Source organism: Silurus aristotelis, assembly GCF_946808225.1.
Source record: "Silurus aristotelis genome assembly, chromosome: 18".
Classification (NCBI taxonomy): Eukaryota; Metazoa; Chordata; class Actinopteri; order Siluriformes; family Siluridae; genus Silurus; species Silurus aristotelis.
The window spans coordinates 16,332,635-16,350,794 of record NC_139591.1 but is presented as its reverse complement, the minus strand read 5'-3'; the positions used below and the strand labels follow the sequence as shown (position 1 = coordinate 16,350,794).

Genomic DNA, 18,160 nt, shown 5'->3' with positions numbered 1-18,160 from the left:
CTGTTTTATTAGTATAGTGCTTTTACCAGAGTGAGGTACAGTGTGGTCCAGTGTGTGATGCACTGTTTCATTCAATTCGGTTTCGTTTTATTGGTATAGCGCTTTTAACATTGTGCGATGCAGTGTTTCATTCAATTCAGTTCTGTTTTGTTGACATAGTGCTTTTTAACAGTGTTAGATGCAGTGTGTGTGATCCAGTGTTTGATGCAGTGTTTCATTCAATTCAGTTCCGTTTTATTGGCATAGTGCTTTTAACAAAGTGAGGTCCAGTGTGGTCCAGTGTGTGATGCAGTGTTTCATTCAATTCAATTGTTTTGTTGGCATAGTGCTTTTTAACAGTGTGAGATGCAGTGTGTGCTGCAGTGTGCAATGCAGTAAGAGATGCAGTAAGCGATGTATTGTGATTGATGCAATGTGCACTATGTGGTGCAATATGTGATGCAGTGTGCAATCCATTGTGTGATAAAGTGTTAAATCCAATTCAATTCTGTTTTATTGGTATGTCACTTTAAGCAGTGTGTGATGCAGTGTGTGATGCAGGGGGTGATGCAGGGGGTGATGCAGGGGGTGATGCAGGGGGTGATGCAGGGGGTGATGCAGGGGGTGATGCAGTGGGTGATGCAGTGGGTGATGCAGTGGGTGATGCAGTGGGTGATGCAGTGGGTGATGCAGTGGGTGATGCAGTGGGTGATGCAGTGGGTGATGCAGTGGGTGATGCGGTGGGTGATGCGGTGTGTGCACGTGCTGATTTGATGGTGTACCTTGGTCAGCAGGGGCTGCAGTTTTGTAAGAGCAATGACCGTAGCCTCGATCAGCACCTGGCTGTTGTAACTGTCCGGCCCCTTCAAGCAGCTCTCCAGGCCCTGGCCACAAAGCAAAGGGTACATTAGTCATTACACAGCTATTCAACCACATTTTGAGGAAGTCTGGCTGAAGGGCCATTACCTCTAGAGCCAAAATGCACTATGTGATCGCAGAAGCAGATCGTTCTTTTTTTTATTATTATTTTTATTTTATCAGATTAAACAGGGCAACTTCAAGCACTCAAGGCCTACTGAAACCACCAAGTGATGAGCGAGTGTTCAAATTCCTTTTTTTCTTCTCATATTTCATGACATTTTTTAACGATAGATCAATTATGTTTAATAATAACTGCCAAGTTAGCTAGCTAGAAACACCTGAGCTGCCTCCACTAGGATACGAGGTGTTGCTATGGTTACCATGCATTCTGAGGTCATTCAGAATTTTGTGGTAATTTATTTTATTTAAACGTTATAAAATATTTGCGAAGCTTGTTGTTGCAATCTGATATGCAATCGATACTTCCCTTTTCCATACATCATCGTATTACTAATGGCTCATTATACAGTGGGTTTCTTATCAGTGTTTGTTCATGTGTCTATGAAAAGACAGCATCCACTTAACACTGTATATTGAGAGCATTAATGATCTATTAAAAGATTTGAGGCCACAATCTAAGTATCTCATGGCTTTGAATGAGCACAGTGTGTCATCTGATATCGAGACTTCATATCTTGTGGGGAAGTCATGCTTTTTTATTTTTCAAATAAAAATAAAATAATTAAAAAAAAAAGCTTTTCATGTTAGTAAGTCACTTAATGTGATAAAATGGCTAATTAACTTACATCATCATCAATGGCTCCATACAACCCAGTCACATCCTTCCATCAAAAAGGAGATACAGGAACATACGCACCAGAACCAGCAAGTTCAGGGCCATTTTTCCCCCCATGAATGTAATTCGTTAATGTACTTAAGTAGCTTTTACCCTTATCTGTACTTTAGTATTGTAAGTATTTCCATTTCGGGAGACTTTTACCTGACTACATTTCAAAGTCAAATGTCATTCCTTTTTATTTCTGAGTGGATAAAAACTTAACAGGACAAGCCACCAATCAGGTAGTGCACGCGCTCTGGTTTCGATTGCCCCTTGGTGGTATCTACTCATCACCAGCGTTCACTTCAGAGTCAGTTCAACAGCAAGCAATACATTTAGAGAGGAATACATGATGGAAGAAACTCCTGACTCTAACACATTTACATTATATTTACATTTATGGCATTTAGCAGACGCCCTTATCCACAGCGACTTACAACTGAGCAGTTGAGGATTAAGTAGGAGGTTGACGGTGCTGGGATTTATACCTATAAACTTATTTGCACAACTTTTTTGAAGTAGTTGAAAAGTAGTTTTTGAAGTAGTTGAAAAAGAGTTGAAACGACAAAGGAGATGTTCTGCTGTCACATAGTCCTTAGCTGTAGTGAAAAACATGACCTGTTTTGGGCTCATGATAATTTGAATAGATATCAATCAGTGTTTGACTCATTAACATCATTTTATTAATAGATTGTTGTGCCGAGAGTAACAGAGTCTTTTCACATCAACTGAGTCGATTATGTGAAAAGTCTTGTGACAAAAATGATAATAGGAACATTACAGCTATAACTAATCATAGTACTTGGATACTTTAGTACATTTAAAGGCAAATACTTTTATCTCAAGTCTACTGAAGTCATATTTTACCAACTGTATCTCTATTACTCTATTCTAATTAAATTTTTATTCTAATCCTATTGCTCACAAAAAAAAAAAAAAATCCCTGTACATTTGGTGGTCATAAATTAGCCATTGAGGAATGTAGCTCATGGACTTCTAACCATAGCAGCTTTATATGTTTGAATATGTAAATCTTATAGTCTAAAAAGCACAGAAATCCCATAGATCCATTGATGCTACCAAAGCAAACCAGTAATACACACGTTATTTAGTGCACGATGAAAGTTAATGGAAGAGATACAATTGATCGGTGCTTGGTTGTGTTTTTGCTTTCTTGACGAAATGTTTCGTAATCAAGGTACGAAAATAGCCTGATGAGCATGTGACTCGCCTTGCTGAGGATGCGGATGATCTGTTTGATCTGACCGTGGGTGATGCGCTTGCTGATGCAGCCAAAAACCACCAGGGCCCTGGGCTGTAGAGAAGGGTTGTACTGGTAAGCGAATCTGTAGACAGAGTTGCACAAAAAAAACAAAAAACATGCTGACTGATTACAAATCTGGCATGAAAATAACTCATTGTCTATCATGTGATCCCATCATGTGTTTTTGGATAACAGAGTAGAGTAAAGTGTCTGAGTGAAAGAGTGGGTGGCAACTTACTTTTGAGCCAATTCGGTCCATTGATCAAGCCATTTACACCCCGGAATGTCCCTCATGCAAGCCTGACAGGAAGAGATGACTACTGCATTATTCACAAATGACAAATTACCCCAACACCGACCAACTTAATCCAATTCAGGGGTGTGTATCTGCTTGTACAGACAATAAGTACACTACACTACACCGCTAAATCACCACAAAACAAACACAAAACAAAACACTGTATATAACCTCTGTACTATACATGTACATATTACATAGTATATCTTTTATTCCTCATTACATCTGCACCATTTTTATCATTACTGTACATTCTGCCCAACATTTCATTCATTTGTGTATATAACCTGTGTGTGTATATATATTTACACACATTATATATATATATATATATATTTATATATAGTAGACTGTTTATTCGACTTGTACTCTAAATTGATGTCCACACATCTCTGCACTGTTACTGCCTTTGTATTTATTCACTTTACATATGTTTACATATTATCACTATAACTTGCTGTAAATATGCCATATATTTATTTGCACTTTTGCACGACTGCTAAATTTTGCACTTCTGGTAGATGCCAAACTGCATTTCGTTGCTATGTACCTGTACTATGCAATGACAATAAAGTTGTATCTATCTATCTATCCATCCATCCATCTATCTATCTATCTATCTATCTATCTATCTATCTATCTATCTATCTATCTATCTATCTATCTATCTATCTATCTATCTATCTATCTATCTATCTATCTATCTATCTAAGTGGACTTTGATATGTAATTATTAGATTAAATATCCACTTCAGTTTTGAGTATGTGATGTGTGGGAAAAACCCTATGGGTTCTTCAAAGCTGCTAAAATAACCTGACAGCAGCGATTTGAGGAAGTGCTCAAAGCTTCAGCTAAAAATATAAAGGCCACGTTTTTGTAAATGGAACTGGTACACAAGCCTGTTTCAGCAGGCACATGCTACTGTGGTTATCTAGGCTGCAAAACATTTTCCAGGACATTTAAACCTAAGCCAACTGGAAGTTCCAGATCTAATATTACTGCTACTAAGAATTTTGTATAGCGAGAAAGTCTTCTAATCGGCAGGCCTTCAGTATTCTTCTATGATCAAGTACCTCCATGATCTCTAGCAGAGCCTCTGTCACAGTCTCGAGGGATGAGAGTGCGAAGGTCTCGCGCTCATACGATCCCGGCGAGAAAGAGCGATCCCTGTAGCTGGAGCGGAACGCTATAACGGCCGCGGACTTCACTTTGCTGATGCCGAACAGCAGGTAAAACTTGGGCAGGGAGAATTCGGTCAGGCTCAGCCTCAACACCTGCTTGGTCTCTTCTGCATGATGGGGAAAAAAAAAGCATACACAGCAGAATGTCTCTTTACAAAGTACAGTCAACCCCCGATAATTTCGCGGTTCGGAAAATTTGCGGGTTCTCATTTGGAACCTAGCTAACAGCAAGTTACGGATTATGTTAAAATTCGCAGGAATCCGCAGCAGGACAGAATGTTAGGAATAACATTTTTAACAATGTGTATAAAATACTGAACACTATTACGTTTATAAAGTGACAATGTCTAGATGAATTCACCATAGGGGCTGCGGGGGTGTGTCCAAAATTCACGGATTTTAGAGACCAGTGTATTTCATATTACAGAAAACTCCAGTACCCAGTATATTTATCCAGTATAAGTGTTGATCCACAGATGTTCTCTATTATACAAAAATCTCTTTCTGAGCAGAAGAATATTTAAGGGCGCCATTAGATAAATCATTTTGAGTAGCGCTGATATTGCACTCCCCTGGTCCTACAAGTGAAACCACCGCCAGCGAAATGGCCACTGAAAACCAAAACAGACTGATTTGAATGGTGCGTGAAAAATCGGTTATGCCTGGACTTTCCTTATTAACAAGATTCTGGCTTTTATTATAACAAGTTATTACAATTTCTGCCAGTTGTGTAAAATCCAACTATTTGACTGGTAATGTTTTTTTTATTTCCTTGTAGCATAACTAGGTACACCTAAGCTCGATACCCTCTCCCTGTGTATGCAGCCCTCACCGCTGAAGTTAAGCTGCGAGCAGGTGCAGAGCGAGTGGATGATGTTGATGACGAGGCCGTGGGTGGAGGCACGCAGCGAGAGCGGCCCTGTGGCCACCAGCAGCGTCACCACGTGAAACAGGTAGGGCAGGTGAGCCGCCACGTCCAGCAGGTTGTTGAAGGACAGCATGAGCATGTAGCGTGCCAGGATGGCGATGTCGTCCCACATCAGGTGCTGTTCCAGCGTCGGTGTCGGCGACAGGCACGTCTTATCGATGATCTTGCACATGCGGATAATAACCTGGACACAGAAGTTTCAACGTTAATAAGAAATAGAAAATGTATGATTATTTCACGCTTGCACAGAAGCTGCTCATTAACATTTCATCATAAACAAATAGTCATGAAACATAATCAGGTGATCTGATTGGACAAGCAGTACAGGTCAAAGCCATTTCAATGCATTTGGTATAAACAGAGTTTCTGCAGGTTTCAAGAAGTCAAATGTAAGACTTTTTAAGACCTTTTTGAAGACTTCTAATAATGAAATTTACGATCTATATCACGACATCAAAAGCACGCACAAACACGTTGTTAGCAACTGGCCTTAACCAGAGCCCTAACATTTTTTATTAATTTTTTTTTTCGGCAAAAATTGCACTTCCCCATAGCTGAAAAATAAAATCCGTTTTACATCCGCACACAATAACAGAAAGCTGATTGGCTGTTGCACGTTGGTCTAATTTGTACTCGCAATACAGCGAATTATATTTGGACTACCGAAAGAAAAAACACCACCACGAACAAAAATATTCTAAAGTGCTGTGGCAGCATTTAAATGAGCATTAGAGGTAGCGTTACATGGACATAGGAAGATTAAGACCTGTTTACAATGATTTACGGCCTAATTTTAAACTTTTTAGGGCCTAAAATTTAGATTTGTAAACTTTAGACTTTTTTAGACCCTACAGAAACCTAAAAAGTAAGCACGAAAAAAATGTGTGCTTTTCACTTGCGAAAAAATCTGGTAATGTAGGTATATGCAGCTCTATCCCTGGGATACTCCAGGAGAATAACCAAGAAACTGGATTCACCATGACCGTCTTTTATGTAACAGGAAGTTAACAGGGAGTCTTTTTAAAAAACCCAGAAGACAAAGCACCCCCTGTACCGGCCTTCCTGCTCGGGCACGTCTCCCGCTGGCAAGACCTCTCACATGGGTTTCACCAGATGACTAACAATCCACACAGAATAGGAAAGTAAAACATGGTTCAACACACACACACGTGCGCACACACAGCGAAGTGCAAAGGCAATAAGAAAGAAACAAAGATGTAAATAACAAAGATGTAAATAAATGATGGAATAATTAATCAAACACAAAAAAAACTATGAGGGACAGGAAGATAAAGTAATTAGTGATAGTAATAATACTATTATATAATGATATGTACTAGTAATTGCCTGATTCAGATTCTAAATAGCAATTTTTTTTTGGTTAGGCTACATAACAGCTTAGTAATCACAAAACATATATATAAACCACAGCTTTGGATCGATCTGAAGGATTAGAGGATGATGTGAAAACTGTTTAAAATAGAACATTCCTGCTCAGCTACAGTACCTGGCATGTGGAAATTCTGATTACAGTGTATGTGTGTGTGTGTGTGTGTGTGTGTGTGTGTGTGTGTGTGTGTGTGTGTGTGTGTGTGTGTCACCTTGCTAGACACCAGTTTGACATTGCCAGAGGCCAGAGCCACAGCCGTGTCTGCCATCACCTCAGCCTTGATGGAGCCCAGTCCTCCAGTAGCACTGGTTTTAATGAAGCTGTCCAACACCACATCCAGCAAGTCTGTGATCTGAAGCAAACAGAAGAGGGTCAGAGACCGAGAGTGACAACTGCTGCGTTTTATTTAATAGAAAGATAATAAAGAAAAAAGAGAAGGAAATGGACTTGCACAGACAATGTATGTAAGGAATAAAACACACGTACGTGGAAGTGATTGATAGCGTATACGTAGATGTACATACGTCTGTCTGTCTATCAATTCTACTACCAATCTCAGTGAAATCTTCTCAGAGGTGCTATGAAATGAGGATTATGCTATTTTAGTTATATGCTCAATGTCTGATTTCACACAGAAATTTTTTTTTTCTCCCAGTAACCTAATATACAGCCTATTATGACACTTTGTAAAAAAACTTTCTCAAAATGGGGTCCATATACCACAATCAAAGAGTGTGTGATTTTCTAATGTTGTCAAAAGTTACTATGCCCTTGACTAAAGTCAACTGGAATCTAATAATAACTCTAATAATAGAGTCTATAGCTAGAAGGTTGAGAGGGGGAAAAAAAAAAAAATCTCTGGATCAAATAAAAAATATCTACAATGATAGCATTTTTATTTAAAGCTTTAAGCAATCAGAAAGTAAAAACCTCTGAAATCTGTCATGGAATAAACACACACAAAAAAGTCACTTTTCATGTTACCAAACACCTGAATAGTGCATTCGATAATGCTTTAGTAAACAATCCTTACAGGGAAGTCACCATATGTTTTTGTTGTTGCTATTGAAACGCAGTGTATTAGAAGGCACCATCGCAGCTACTCCTGTAGAAAACGTATCGACGTGAATCATCTGACCAATGAGGGAATTCAACACTGTATCAGCGTTCGAGGTGAAATTTATTCGCAGCCAAATTATTTTAATGTCAAATGTGTGGTTTGTTTAAATATTCAGCCCGGCAGGTATTACAGTGCGACAGGTAGAATTTGCATCGTCTGGCCAAAGTCCCTAAAACCACGATTCAACCTAATGTCATTTTAATCGAACATATGGAAATAAGAGCTCCTTGAGGATATCAGAATTGAGTCTGCAAGAAAAGCTGTTCCTATATGTGGGTCATATAATAAAATATTAAGTATAAGGATTATACAGATGCATAATGTATAACACTATACAGCTATAACTAAGCGTCTGATTGAGCACATATGATTTAACATGATAATGACAGATGACATGGTGTCCTACTTGGCCCAGGCTGCCCCAGATCTTGGCCTGGATGGATGGGTACATCTGCTTCTCATTAATGGTCATGGTGATGAGCTTGTCCAGGATGGCGGTGACCCGCTGGCGCTTGGCGTCGTCGTTGTGCTTGCAGAAACGCACCAGGTTCAGCAGCCAGGGAGTCATGTACTCCAGACAGAGGTGTTTCAACTCGATACCTGCACATAGAATAAACAAATAAAACATCAATAAATCACAGAGAATTATATTTGCAAGTGACGAGTGATTTTGCAAATGACTTCCAAGAATAGGGCACCTGTCATTCGTACTGTTTTGCTAAGATATTTCTCAATAGCAAACAGCATGAATGTCTTAGTGTTTAGATAATTTCAGCATCATTCTAATATTCTCACTGGTTAGTGCTTTTTGTTGTAGATGACAGCAACACTGAGAGACACTGACTAGACTTGCTGAAACCAGAGATGCACTCCTCGAGGAACTCGAGCGTCAGGTGGGGCTCATTGGCTGCCAGGGTCTTGCTGATGGAAACAATGAAGAGGGTGTTGTTGGCTGGGATGCACAGACCCGTCGTCTCCAGCAGCTGGCCCTCGATTTTCAGGTTAAAGGTGCAGGTTAAGGCGCACAGTAGATTGTAGGCTGCTGACCTGCACAGAGAGAGTCAGAGAGAGAGAAAGGTGGAAAATCCGTAAGTCCATAATACTATTCCATATACAGTAATACTGCATTAAAGCTTTCACTGCGGATAAAAGCTCATCTTCATAACTTCCTTCCAAAATCTGACTCAGATATGCAGACAATAGGGGTTTTTAAGGCCATATTTAACAGCTGAAATAATGATTGTAAATTCCAACCATAACATGCGTTATGTTACAATCTCTGATGTATGTCAGAGGCAGAATCTCTGGGGGGCGCTTTACTGTCATGGCAACGGCTGCCTCAAAACGTGACGACCCTGATCTTTTGCCAGCGCTGAGAGTCTCTGCTCCTAACTCCACAAAAAACACCTGTTGGCCATGTCCATGCTGATATTTTTCCGCTTGAAAACGCATATTCTTCTCAAAGTTTTCGTTGAAAACAAATAGGGCTGGCAAATCAGTCACTAAAAAGCTGGAAATCAGTTACTCACATCAAAATACTTTTCCAAAATGCATATGAACCCTGATAACTAACTGTCTTATAACTATAAAGTATTCAAACAAAAAAAACACTTTCAGGGCTGCTGTTATATACATTTAATTAATCAATAGTCTCTGACTAATCAGAATCATCAGAATGCTGTAATCTGAATTATACACAGTGCTCTAAATGTTGCTGACCTGAGACTAGGATCAGAGCTGCCCAGATTTAGGAGGGCGATGTTGAGCAGCGTCCCCGGCACGTCTTTGGGCCTGATCTTGGTATGTTGTGGGATGGAGTCGGGCTGAGAGAGCTCCCAGCGTGTGCGAATGTGGATGATGGAGTGCACGATGGCCTCGCACTCCTGGTGCATGAAGGTGAGTGGTGTGCCCTGGTTGGCGATAGTAAGCGTGAACTGGTTCTCATCCACCAGGCAGATCTCCTCAATTTCGGAGGCGTAGTAGATATCATTGAGGAAAACCGACTGGCCCAGGACCCGTGTCCGATCTGCCGAGGTCACCTGCACGGCACTGGAGCCCACCTGAAGGGGGGGAGGCAGAGTAAAAAAAAAAATGCTTACTTTCTATTATTCTGACACAAAACACAACAATTCAACATCGATTGATTGCAACATAATATTTTCATTATTTTATACCATAGCAATTCACTTTTTATCTGTTTACAGTTACATTTAATGTTAAGTTCAGGTCATCACTTTCACTACAGCAGCTAAAACAGCTCATGTCCAAGTTGCTGTTATAGGAAAGTTACCCAAAACACCTTTTGACCAATCAGAATCATGTATTCAACAATTCAGTTTTCTTTAAAACAGCAAATAATAATAAAAATAAAAAGACAATCCAGCATTTTAACAATGAAACCTCTCCAGCTCACCTTGATGGACACCTTGGTGTCCTTGTGGGCCAGTTTGAGAGCATTATGAAACACCTTGAGATCCTCCTCGAGGGTCAACGTAGCGGCAGGAAGCTTTTGCTGCTCCAGCTCGATGTGTTCAGCCAGCCTCGCTGGGGACTCAATGAAAAGCAGCTTCTTGCTGCCCTTCAGGCCGGTGAGGAGCCTCTCGTGGTACTTTGTATACTCACGCACCCATGTGTTACAGTTGTAGATGTAGATGGCCGCGACGTTCTCGTAGGCAAACCCCGGAAAGACGACAAACCATTTGGAAAGGAAGTCAGTCTTAAAGCGGTTGCTGGGGCCGGCGTGAGTCAGGTCCACTACTATCTCGTAAGGTTTGGCGTAGTATGGTTTGAGCGTGAGCAGCACGTGATAGATGAGCAAGTCTCCATTAATCTGGCCAGTTTTGAACCTGTAGATGAGAAAGCAGGGGAAAATTTTATATGAATGGCTAAGCTTAAAAGAATCTTTTAATACAACAACCAGATGCCCTACTGTCTTCATGTGCATGCAGTCACGCCAACTTATACTTCTGATCTCGACTCCAAAAATATTTTCTTTCTTTTCTATTTAGAAATTCTTTGAAAAGAAGTGAACATGAAAAGTGATCCTCAGAAATTCTACACTGTATATACAGTATAAAGAGTACAGTAATCTCCCGCTTTACCGCCGTTCGAATCAACGCTCCCGGTTTATCGCGGAATTGCATTTGCCACATAGCTAATTTGTCTCAGCCTCTTTTTTGACGTCATAAGACACTTGACACCAATAAACAAGCAGAGAAACTATGCATAAGCTACGCTACTAGAGAACTGTATACTGTACAGTACATGTACTCACTATAAATGTGATACAGTGTACCGTATTTCTACGAATTTACACAAAATTCATCTCGCTATATTCTTGCAAATGTTTATTGTGTGTGTTTAAAGTGTGTGGGACGATGATTTACTTCTTAAACAATAAAAAAAATGGCATTTTTGTTGTGATGTTTATCGCGATGTTCCGTTTATCGCAGGCTGTTTTGGAATGTAACCACCGCGATAAACGGGAGATTCCTGTATATACAGTGTGTGTGTGTGCGCATGTATGCATATAGAACCAGTTTAAAATTTGGATACCTTCTGCTTCAATGGTTTTTCTTTATTTGTATTATTTTCATCATTGCACATTAATAGTGAAGACATTACCTGTGAAAGAACACGTATGTAATCATGTAGCAAACAAACATGTGTTAAACACTCCAGAATATGTTTTATATTTTAGCTTGTCCAATGTAGCTACATTTAACTTCGACGACAGCTTGGCATACTCATGACATTCTCTCATCAGATTCATGAGGTAGTCGCCTGGAATTTACAGGTTCATGGACTGACTGACTGACCCTCATTTCTTAAAGTAATGCTGGACTGTCGTTTCTATTACAGCAACTGCGTTTCTTGCCATAATATGGATTTGCACACTTGTAGTCGCACTAATCTGGATACTGACCTTGTACTCAAGACAACTTTGTGCACAAAACAGCTGATGGTCTAAACTACATTAAGAAGGCGAGAAATTTCAGAAATGTGGACTGAAAACCATTCCAGGTGATTCCTTGTAATTCTGATGAGAAAAAGCCATGAGGTTTCAAAGCTGTCATCAAAGCTAAATATAGCCATATTGGACATAATCAATTGTAAATCATATTCTGGGTTCTGGGTTGTTTAACATTTTCGTGTCCTTCATAGTTTGGATGTCTAGATGTACAATGTTGAAAATCATAAATATAAAGACAAAAACACTGAAGGAAAAGTATCAAACCTTTATATATATACACACACACACACACACACACACACACACACCATCAACATCATCATCATCATCATCATATATAGCCAGTTCTAGCTATGTTAGCAAAGCCAGCTGGAGAAAGTCATCTTGAGGTAAAAAAAAAAACAAGATTGCCCAGAACAGAGCTCATCTTGTCACGCTATAATAAGACGCCCTAATTTCATTTCCCCTAAAGAGCTAGCGTCATCATCCTGTACATATAATCCCAATGCAAATATTTTCTTTTTACAGTAAATGGGCTTTTTAAAAAAAAACAAATTATATATATATATATATATATATATATATATATATAAATATACACACAATGGTCACTTCCTTTCATTTAAGAAAGTGAAAATCTCAAAGTTAAGGTGCTACAAATACTACAGATATTTGGTATGCTTTTAATTATCATTTGATAAACCAGCTCTGAGATGATATACAGATAAACCGATTCGAAAATAGAGAGCTGAGCGCACTGCTATTTATACTCGATTGTGTATAGACAAATAAACCCAGCCTCTACAGCACTGAGGTGCTTAAAAAAAATAAATAAAAAAAATTATAATATCACACACTTCTCTTCTCTGCATACAATAGGATCTTACTGTTATCTAATATTTTATTCTTGACTAAACATACTGTACCTGTTAAAAAGAGCTCCCCTATAGTGCATCTATTTTATTCTGTTTTTTTATCTATTTTATTTCACTGAATTCATCACACCAATCAAACTCTTACATTCCCTGTAATCATTGTTAAAAAATAACAAGAATCAAAATAAATCTTTACTGACATCATCATAATCATCACTTTAATTTAAGGTATTTTTCAAGCTCAAGGTCACTGAACAAATTCTACAACAAAGTTTATAACTTGTCACCAAAGTAACAATCAGTTAGAGAACAAAAAAAAAAAAACCAAGGCTAAACACACATGGCAAGCTCAAGTCACATGCGAGTTTAAAAATATTTCCAATAAAACCACAGCAGAAGTGAAAAAAAGGACAGGAAATGTGTCGTTCTTAGCTGCTGTTCTGTGCAGAGCCAAAGCCATATCTCCTCAGACTTCATCACCAGCTGCATCACGATTCAAACGCTCGACCAACAACTCGATCAACAACATCTCCTGGCTGAGCTCAGATTGGGCGCGCAAAAAAAAAAAAAAGAAACCTTGCAACTTTACAGGTAAGAAACAGATGACTATGTGTTTCTATGACTATATGTGTGTGTGGTTATCATCAAATCCATTACATTTAAATTACTATATAAACAATTTCAGCTTTACATGATATATATATATATATATATATACATATACACACATAATTTATTTTATTTTTTTATATTTAAAAATAAAATGTTTGTTTATTAGGCTTTAATGTTTATCATCAAATCCATTACATTTAAATTACTTTACATGAGACAAAAAACTTGAAACTTATTCAGCTGATTATGAAAGATTCCTTGTAAACATGTTTCTAAATAAAATCGTTTCCTAGCAGTATCGTAAAAGTTTCAGTCCAACTAGAAGTGTTTAATAGCCAAGGGAAGTTGACATGAGAGACATAAGTAGAAATTCATGAGTAAGCCAATATACATACAAACATACATACATATATATATATATATATACACACACACACACACACACACACACACACACACACACACACACACACACACACACAATTAAGCTTAAGCATCTGTGTAATGTATACTTTGTATTTATCACACTATTTTAACTACACAAAGTAAAAATAAAGCTGCTGGTTGTTACCTTTAACCAAGCGTTTCTCAGTTCCTTAATGAGAGAGGTACTACTATTCTATATTAGTATACTCTAGAGACAATTTATACATCTTTTTCTTCCACTTAAACTCTAGACTGACTTAACTGTTAAAGACACTTAAAGATAATAATCGTCTATTTCAACTTTTACTAGAAATTGTTTCTAGATTTAGTACTTGTTTAGCACTAAAGAGCTTAAATACCATCTCTGGCTGAAATTTTATCTAAAATTAGTTACTTCACCACTATCACTTTAAATGTAAGGTTTTAATAAACAAAATAGAATTGTATGCCTTACTTCTTATTGCCTTTATTTGAATTAATAACAATATTAATTAATGTGAAAATTTAAACCTAAATCAAATTAAAAACAATTATTCATGTAAGTGAGTTGAGATGTTGGAAAAAAGAGAAAGAAATTTGATTCATTCCCTTTTTGGACTCTACAATAACAGCAATTTTTATTCATTTTGTAGAAATTATGTACATTTCGATAATGAAATACCAAAATTTATATATATAAACAGTAAAGAAGCTAAAAAAAATGTTTTATTTTAAATGTTAAATAATAAGTAAATATATCTAGTCATGTTTCAAGAAATCCTGCATCGTCAAATAGGAATAGTTCATAATAATAAAACGTTCCACTATGGAAGATTTTTTTTCCCAGCATGCCATGTATTTAGAAAACCCTATTTCTTTGTTCTTTTACAGATTCCAAAATGTACCATATCATGTGCTTCATTCTGCTTGTGAGTCTGGAAGGACTTAAAGCTAATGTCAATAATACTTTAGTATCTCCTATGACCTCGAGTGCTAACTTCAATGAAGCAAATAATTCCATAAGCAGTTTGTCAACAGCATCAACCCAAACATCTACCAGCCTTGCACCTATAACGACGAGCACAACTCTCAGCACCACAAAGGAAAAGCAACGTACATATAAGGTTACTCAGGAACAAGACTGCCTAATCGATCTGGGGAACAAGAAGGAAATGACACTATGGATGATGATTGCATTACTTGGGCTAATCAGCTTTTTGCTGCTGGTGATTATTCTGTGCATGGCCTGCAAATGTTCCCAAGGCACCAGAAAGGGCGAACTGGTCTTGATGAAATCATCCACAAGAACCAAGAAAAACAGTGTAAATGGAGGGCCTTCTGAAAATGAAGTAATGTTAAAGGAATGCAGCTCGGTGAAAGTGGAGGTTGAGACAACTCCAGATGAGAACCAGGAGCCAGAAGAGGAGGGCGGAGCAGCTGCCAACATGGAAAACCAAGCCTCTGGTGAAGAGAACAAAAATTCTGACAATGACATCAGCAAGGCCACACTCACCCAAGAAGCCGAACAATCTGACAAAACAGATCATGCGATAGAAGATCTGGAAAACGCAGGCTAGAAAGCATCCTGGCATCACCGATCCATCATCACTTTGATTGGTGATAGAAATTCATTGAATCCTTCCTTGTATACATGTAGTTTCACTTTTATTTCTGGGCAACCAATTTTTTTTAGAACTTTGTGCCAAATTTAGACATGACAGGCTTGTTTATAAGTATGCATGTATATAAACATGTGTGTGTGTGTCTGTGTGTGTGGGTGTGATATGATGCAACAAAAGTGCTAAGTCCAAACTCCAAGTGCGATGTTGAATATTTAACTGTCACAAGTTTAGTGAAAATGAATACTGACAGTGGAGAACATGAGCTTATCTATTTTTCAAATGTTATTTTGGAAGGCAAAAAAGGATAAATAAATAAAATAAATAAAAGGTCTGGTCTCTTTTTAATCATCGTCTATAAACTGGGCAAACATAATGATCAGTATGTAATTAGTGATGAATCACCCTGACGATATAGTTATAGTTCTGCACTTTATTTTATACTTTTAATTTAGACATTAGACTATAGATAGCTACATTTTCTAAGCTCCAGAGTCAGTAGATCACATTTATTTAGGATTTGACAGATTTTCTGCAGTTACTCCAGTCGAGTTATAACTAGCTTCCTTGCTACTTTTTGAGGTCTTTTCCTCTCCCCTGTTTGCAGCAGCGTGTAGTGTGAGTATATTCTCTTCCTTGTTTACGTGCATGATTGTGTTTGTCATGTCTCCACACCTGTTCGGTTATTGGTCACTGTGTAGTCTTGTTCACAGCTGTTCTCCATTACTGTGACAAATAATGTCTCTCTCTCTTTCTCTCTCTCTCTCTATATATATATATATATATATATATATATATATATATATATATATATATATATATATACCCCTTTGTTTCAGTCTAGTCTTCGCAAAGTAAGTTGTTGAGTTTAACTGTGATTACAGAGCAGTTTTGTTCTTGATTAATGGCTCAGCATTGTAGCTGGGTTTGTTAGCATGCTAGTGCAGGTTTTTACTAATGAGTCACCTACCCTGTTCCCCTTCTTCTTGAAGGAAAAGAAGGCCAGATCTCACAAGCAGCTCTAACCTGAGGTCAACCTGGTGACCCCAGCATCTGATCTTATTGAAGTAGCTGACATGACAGTAGCCTACTTCATGCCCCAGCACAAAGCCAATGAGAGGGCTTTCAAAGCCATGTTCTTGCCGGGGTTGACAGAGCAGTCCCCCAAGCCTTGCTCATGCCAGAATTCCATGAGGGCACTCCTCAGACAGAGCAACTTTTTCCAGTCTCGTCAATCAAGGGCCCATTAGGAGTCCCCTACATTCAAGCTCATGTCACAAGCCTACAAGCAAGCCCCTCCAGTCATGTGGTCATGAGAGGGGCCCTCCAGTCATGCTCCAGCCAGAGGCTGACAAAGCGATGACCCAAGGCCAATCAATGCCCCTAAAAGGGCAATGAGACGGTCTCTCAGCAAGGCACCCTTCCAAGACCTGCCCATGCCTGAGGTTGACTAGGTGGCCTCCAAAGACCTATTCATGGGTGGCCTTTGCCCATGACCTTCCCATGCTAGCGGGCAACAGCACACAATCCCTCCCTGACTTGGCCATGATAGAGGGCAAGATAAGTCCTCCCTTCACTACCTGCATACTCTATAAAGTGACAGACAGTGACATTCCTCAACCTGCCCACGCTTTCCAGAAGAGTTCCAGCAACCTGGTCCCAGTTCCCAACAAAACCAAAGCCTGCCCCCAGAACCTGGTACCAGTGTGGGACTTTTGGTCCACATGGGATTTGTAAATTGCCCAACCTTTGCCTGTACCAAGTTTTTCACTCTGCTTGCTGATTTTTATTTATTTTTTTACATCCTATAATAACAATGTCTAAAAACAATAGATGGTAGAACCACATCTCATTATTTTAATAACGAGAAATCTGCATGATTTTCTTACTTTCCATACATTTACCAATATAAAACCTTGTAAATAACTTGAATAACCTTCATAAGCTTAAAATAATGTCCGTAATTCCTATAAATGGTCTGTCAGCAGGTCACTGTGGCCATGAACACAGAATGATAATATTTCTATTCACCAACATTATTACACCTCGACGAGTTAAAGGTACTTATTTGGCTGTTGTATTGTAATAAAAGATATGGCTCTTTGATTCCAAGCAAGAGCTACACACACACTCACACTCATACAAGTCCAGAAAGGACTGGTTTAGTAAGCAGAGGATGTGGCACTGCTGGGCTGCACCAAAAAGCTCTTAAAGAATTCGGCTTTTTTTGGAAGAACAGCCATCAGGAGACAAAGCACCAATAAAAAGCCATTCAAAACTTCTCTCCCGGGTTGTTCCTTTCTTTACTACACACATTCACCCTCACATTTCCTTTCCTTTACCTGCCTGCAGGCACATAAATGTGAGGAGACTGCAAATAACCTGTACATTATAACAGTGCATAAACATCATGTTTGTTCTGTTCTATTTAAACAAACGTGAGTTTTGCTACTAAAAGAGTGAAAGGGATTTCCAATTCAAATTTATGCACTGATTTTCTGTACCTGTATGTACAATGCGACTACAACGAAGCTGCTGGTTAATAAATAGAACTGAGAATCTTTGCTGAAACCTTGATTCTACTCGGTGAAAAGATACTGAATAATTTTCTATAATGGCAGTTCTGTGAGTAGGACCGTCTGGAAGGCCAATGACAGGCAAATACAACTTGGCCCATTCTAATAAAGTATAATGTCTGCAGTAACTCAAGTGTATTTTGATTTGTGGACTATAATCAGATAATAACTACATGTTAACTTAGGCTTTTTGTGAAAGGTTAGATGTTAGCTGCATGCACAGTAAACAAATGAACCTCA

At 38.5% G+C, this 18,160-nt stretch overlaps 1 protein-coding gene and 1 long non-coding RNA gene across 4 annotated transcripts in view; one reads left to right on the top strand and one right to left on the bottom strand.

The window, feature by feature from the left end:
- The window catches only part of LOC310741037 (neurofibromin), a 91,667-nt gene that overhangs the window by 11,808 nt on the left and 61,699 nt on the right, over positions 1-18,160 (bottom strand). For all 3 annotated transcript variants that reach the window (XM_083568354.1, XM_083568356.1, XM_083568355.1), the window contains 10 exons: positions 10,274-10,706; positions 9,580-9,920; positions 8,705-8,907; positions 8,267-8,460; positions 6,952-7,092; positions 5,255-5,534; positions 4,315-4,529; positions 3,181-3,242; positions 2,910-3,024; positions 762-863 (listed from right to left, as the gene is read on the bottom strand). In XM_083568354.1, coding sequence (XP_083424480.1) covers positions 762-863; positions 2,910-3,024; positions 3,181-3,242; positions 4,315-4,529; positions 5,255-5,534; positions 6,952-7,092; positions 8,267-8,460; positions 8,705-8,907; positions 9,580-9,920; positions 10,274-10,706 — 2,086 coding nt within the window. The remainder of the gene's footprint in view (positions 1-761; positions 864-2,909; positions 3,025-3,180; positions 3,243-4,314; positions 4,530-5,254; positions 5,535-6,951; positions 7,093-8,266; positions 8,461-8,704; positions 8,908-9,579; positions 9,921-10,273; positions 10,707-18,160) is intronic.
- On the top strand, positions 13,153-15,674 carry LOC310740997. Its single transcript, XR_014537811.1, has 2 exons — positions 13,153-13,299; positions 14,617-15,674. It is a non-coding gene; the product is annotated as an uncharacterized lncRNA (long non-coding RNA).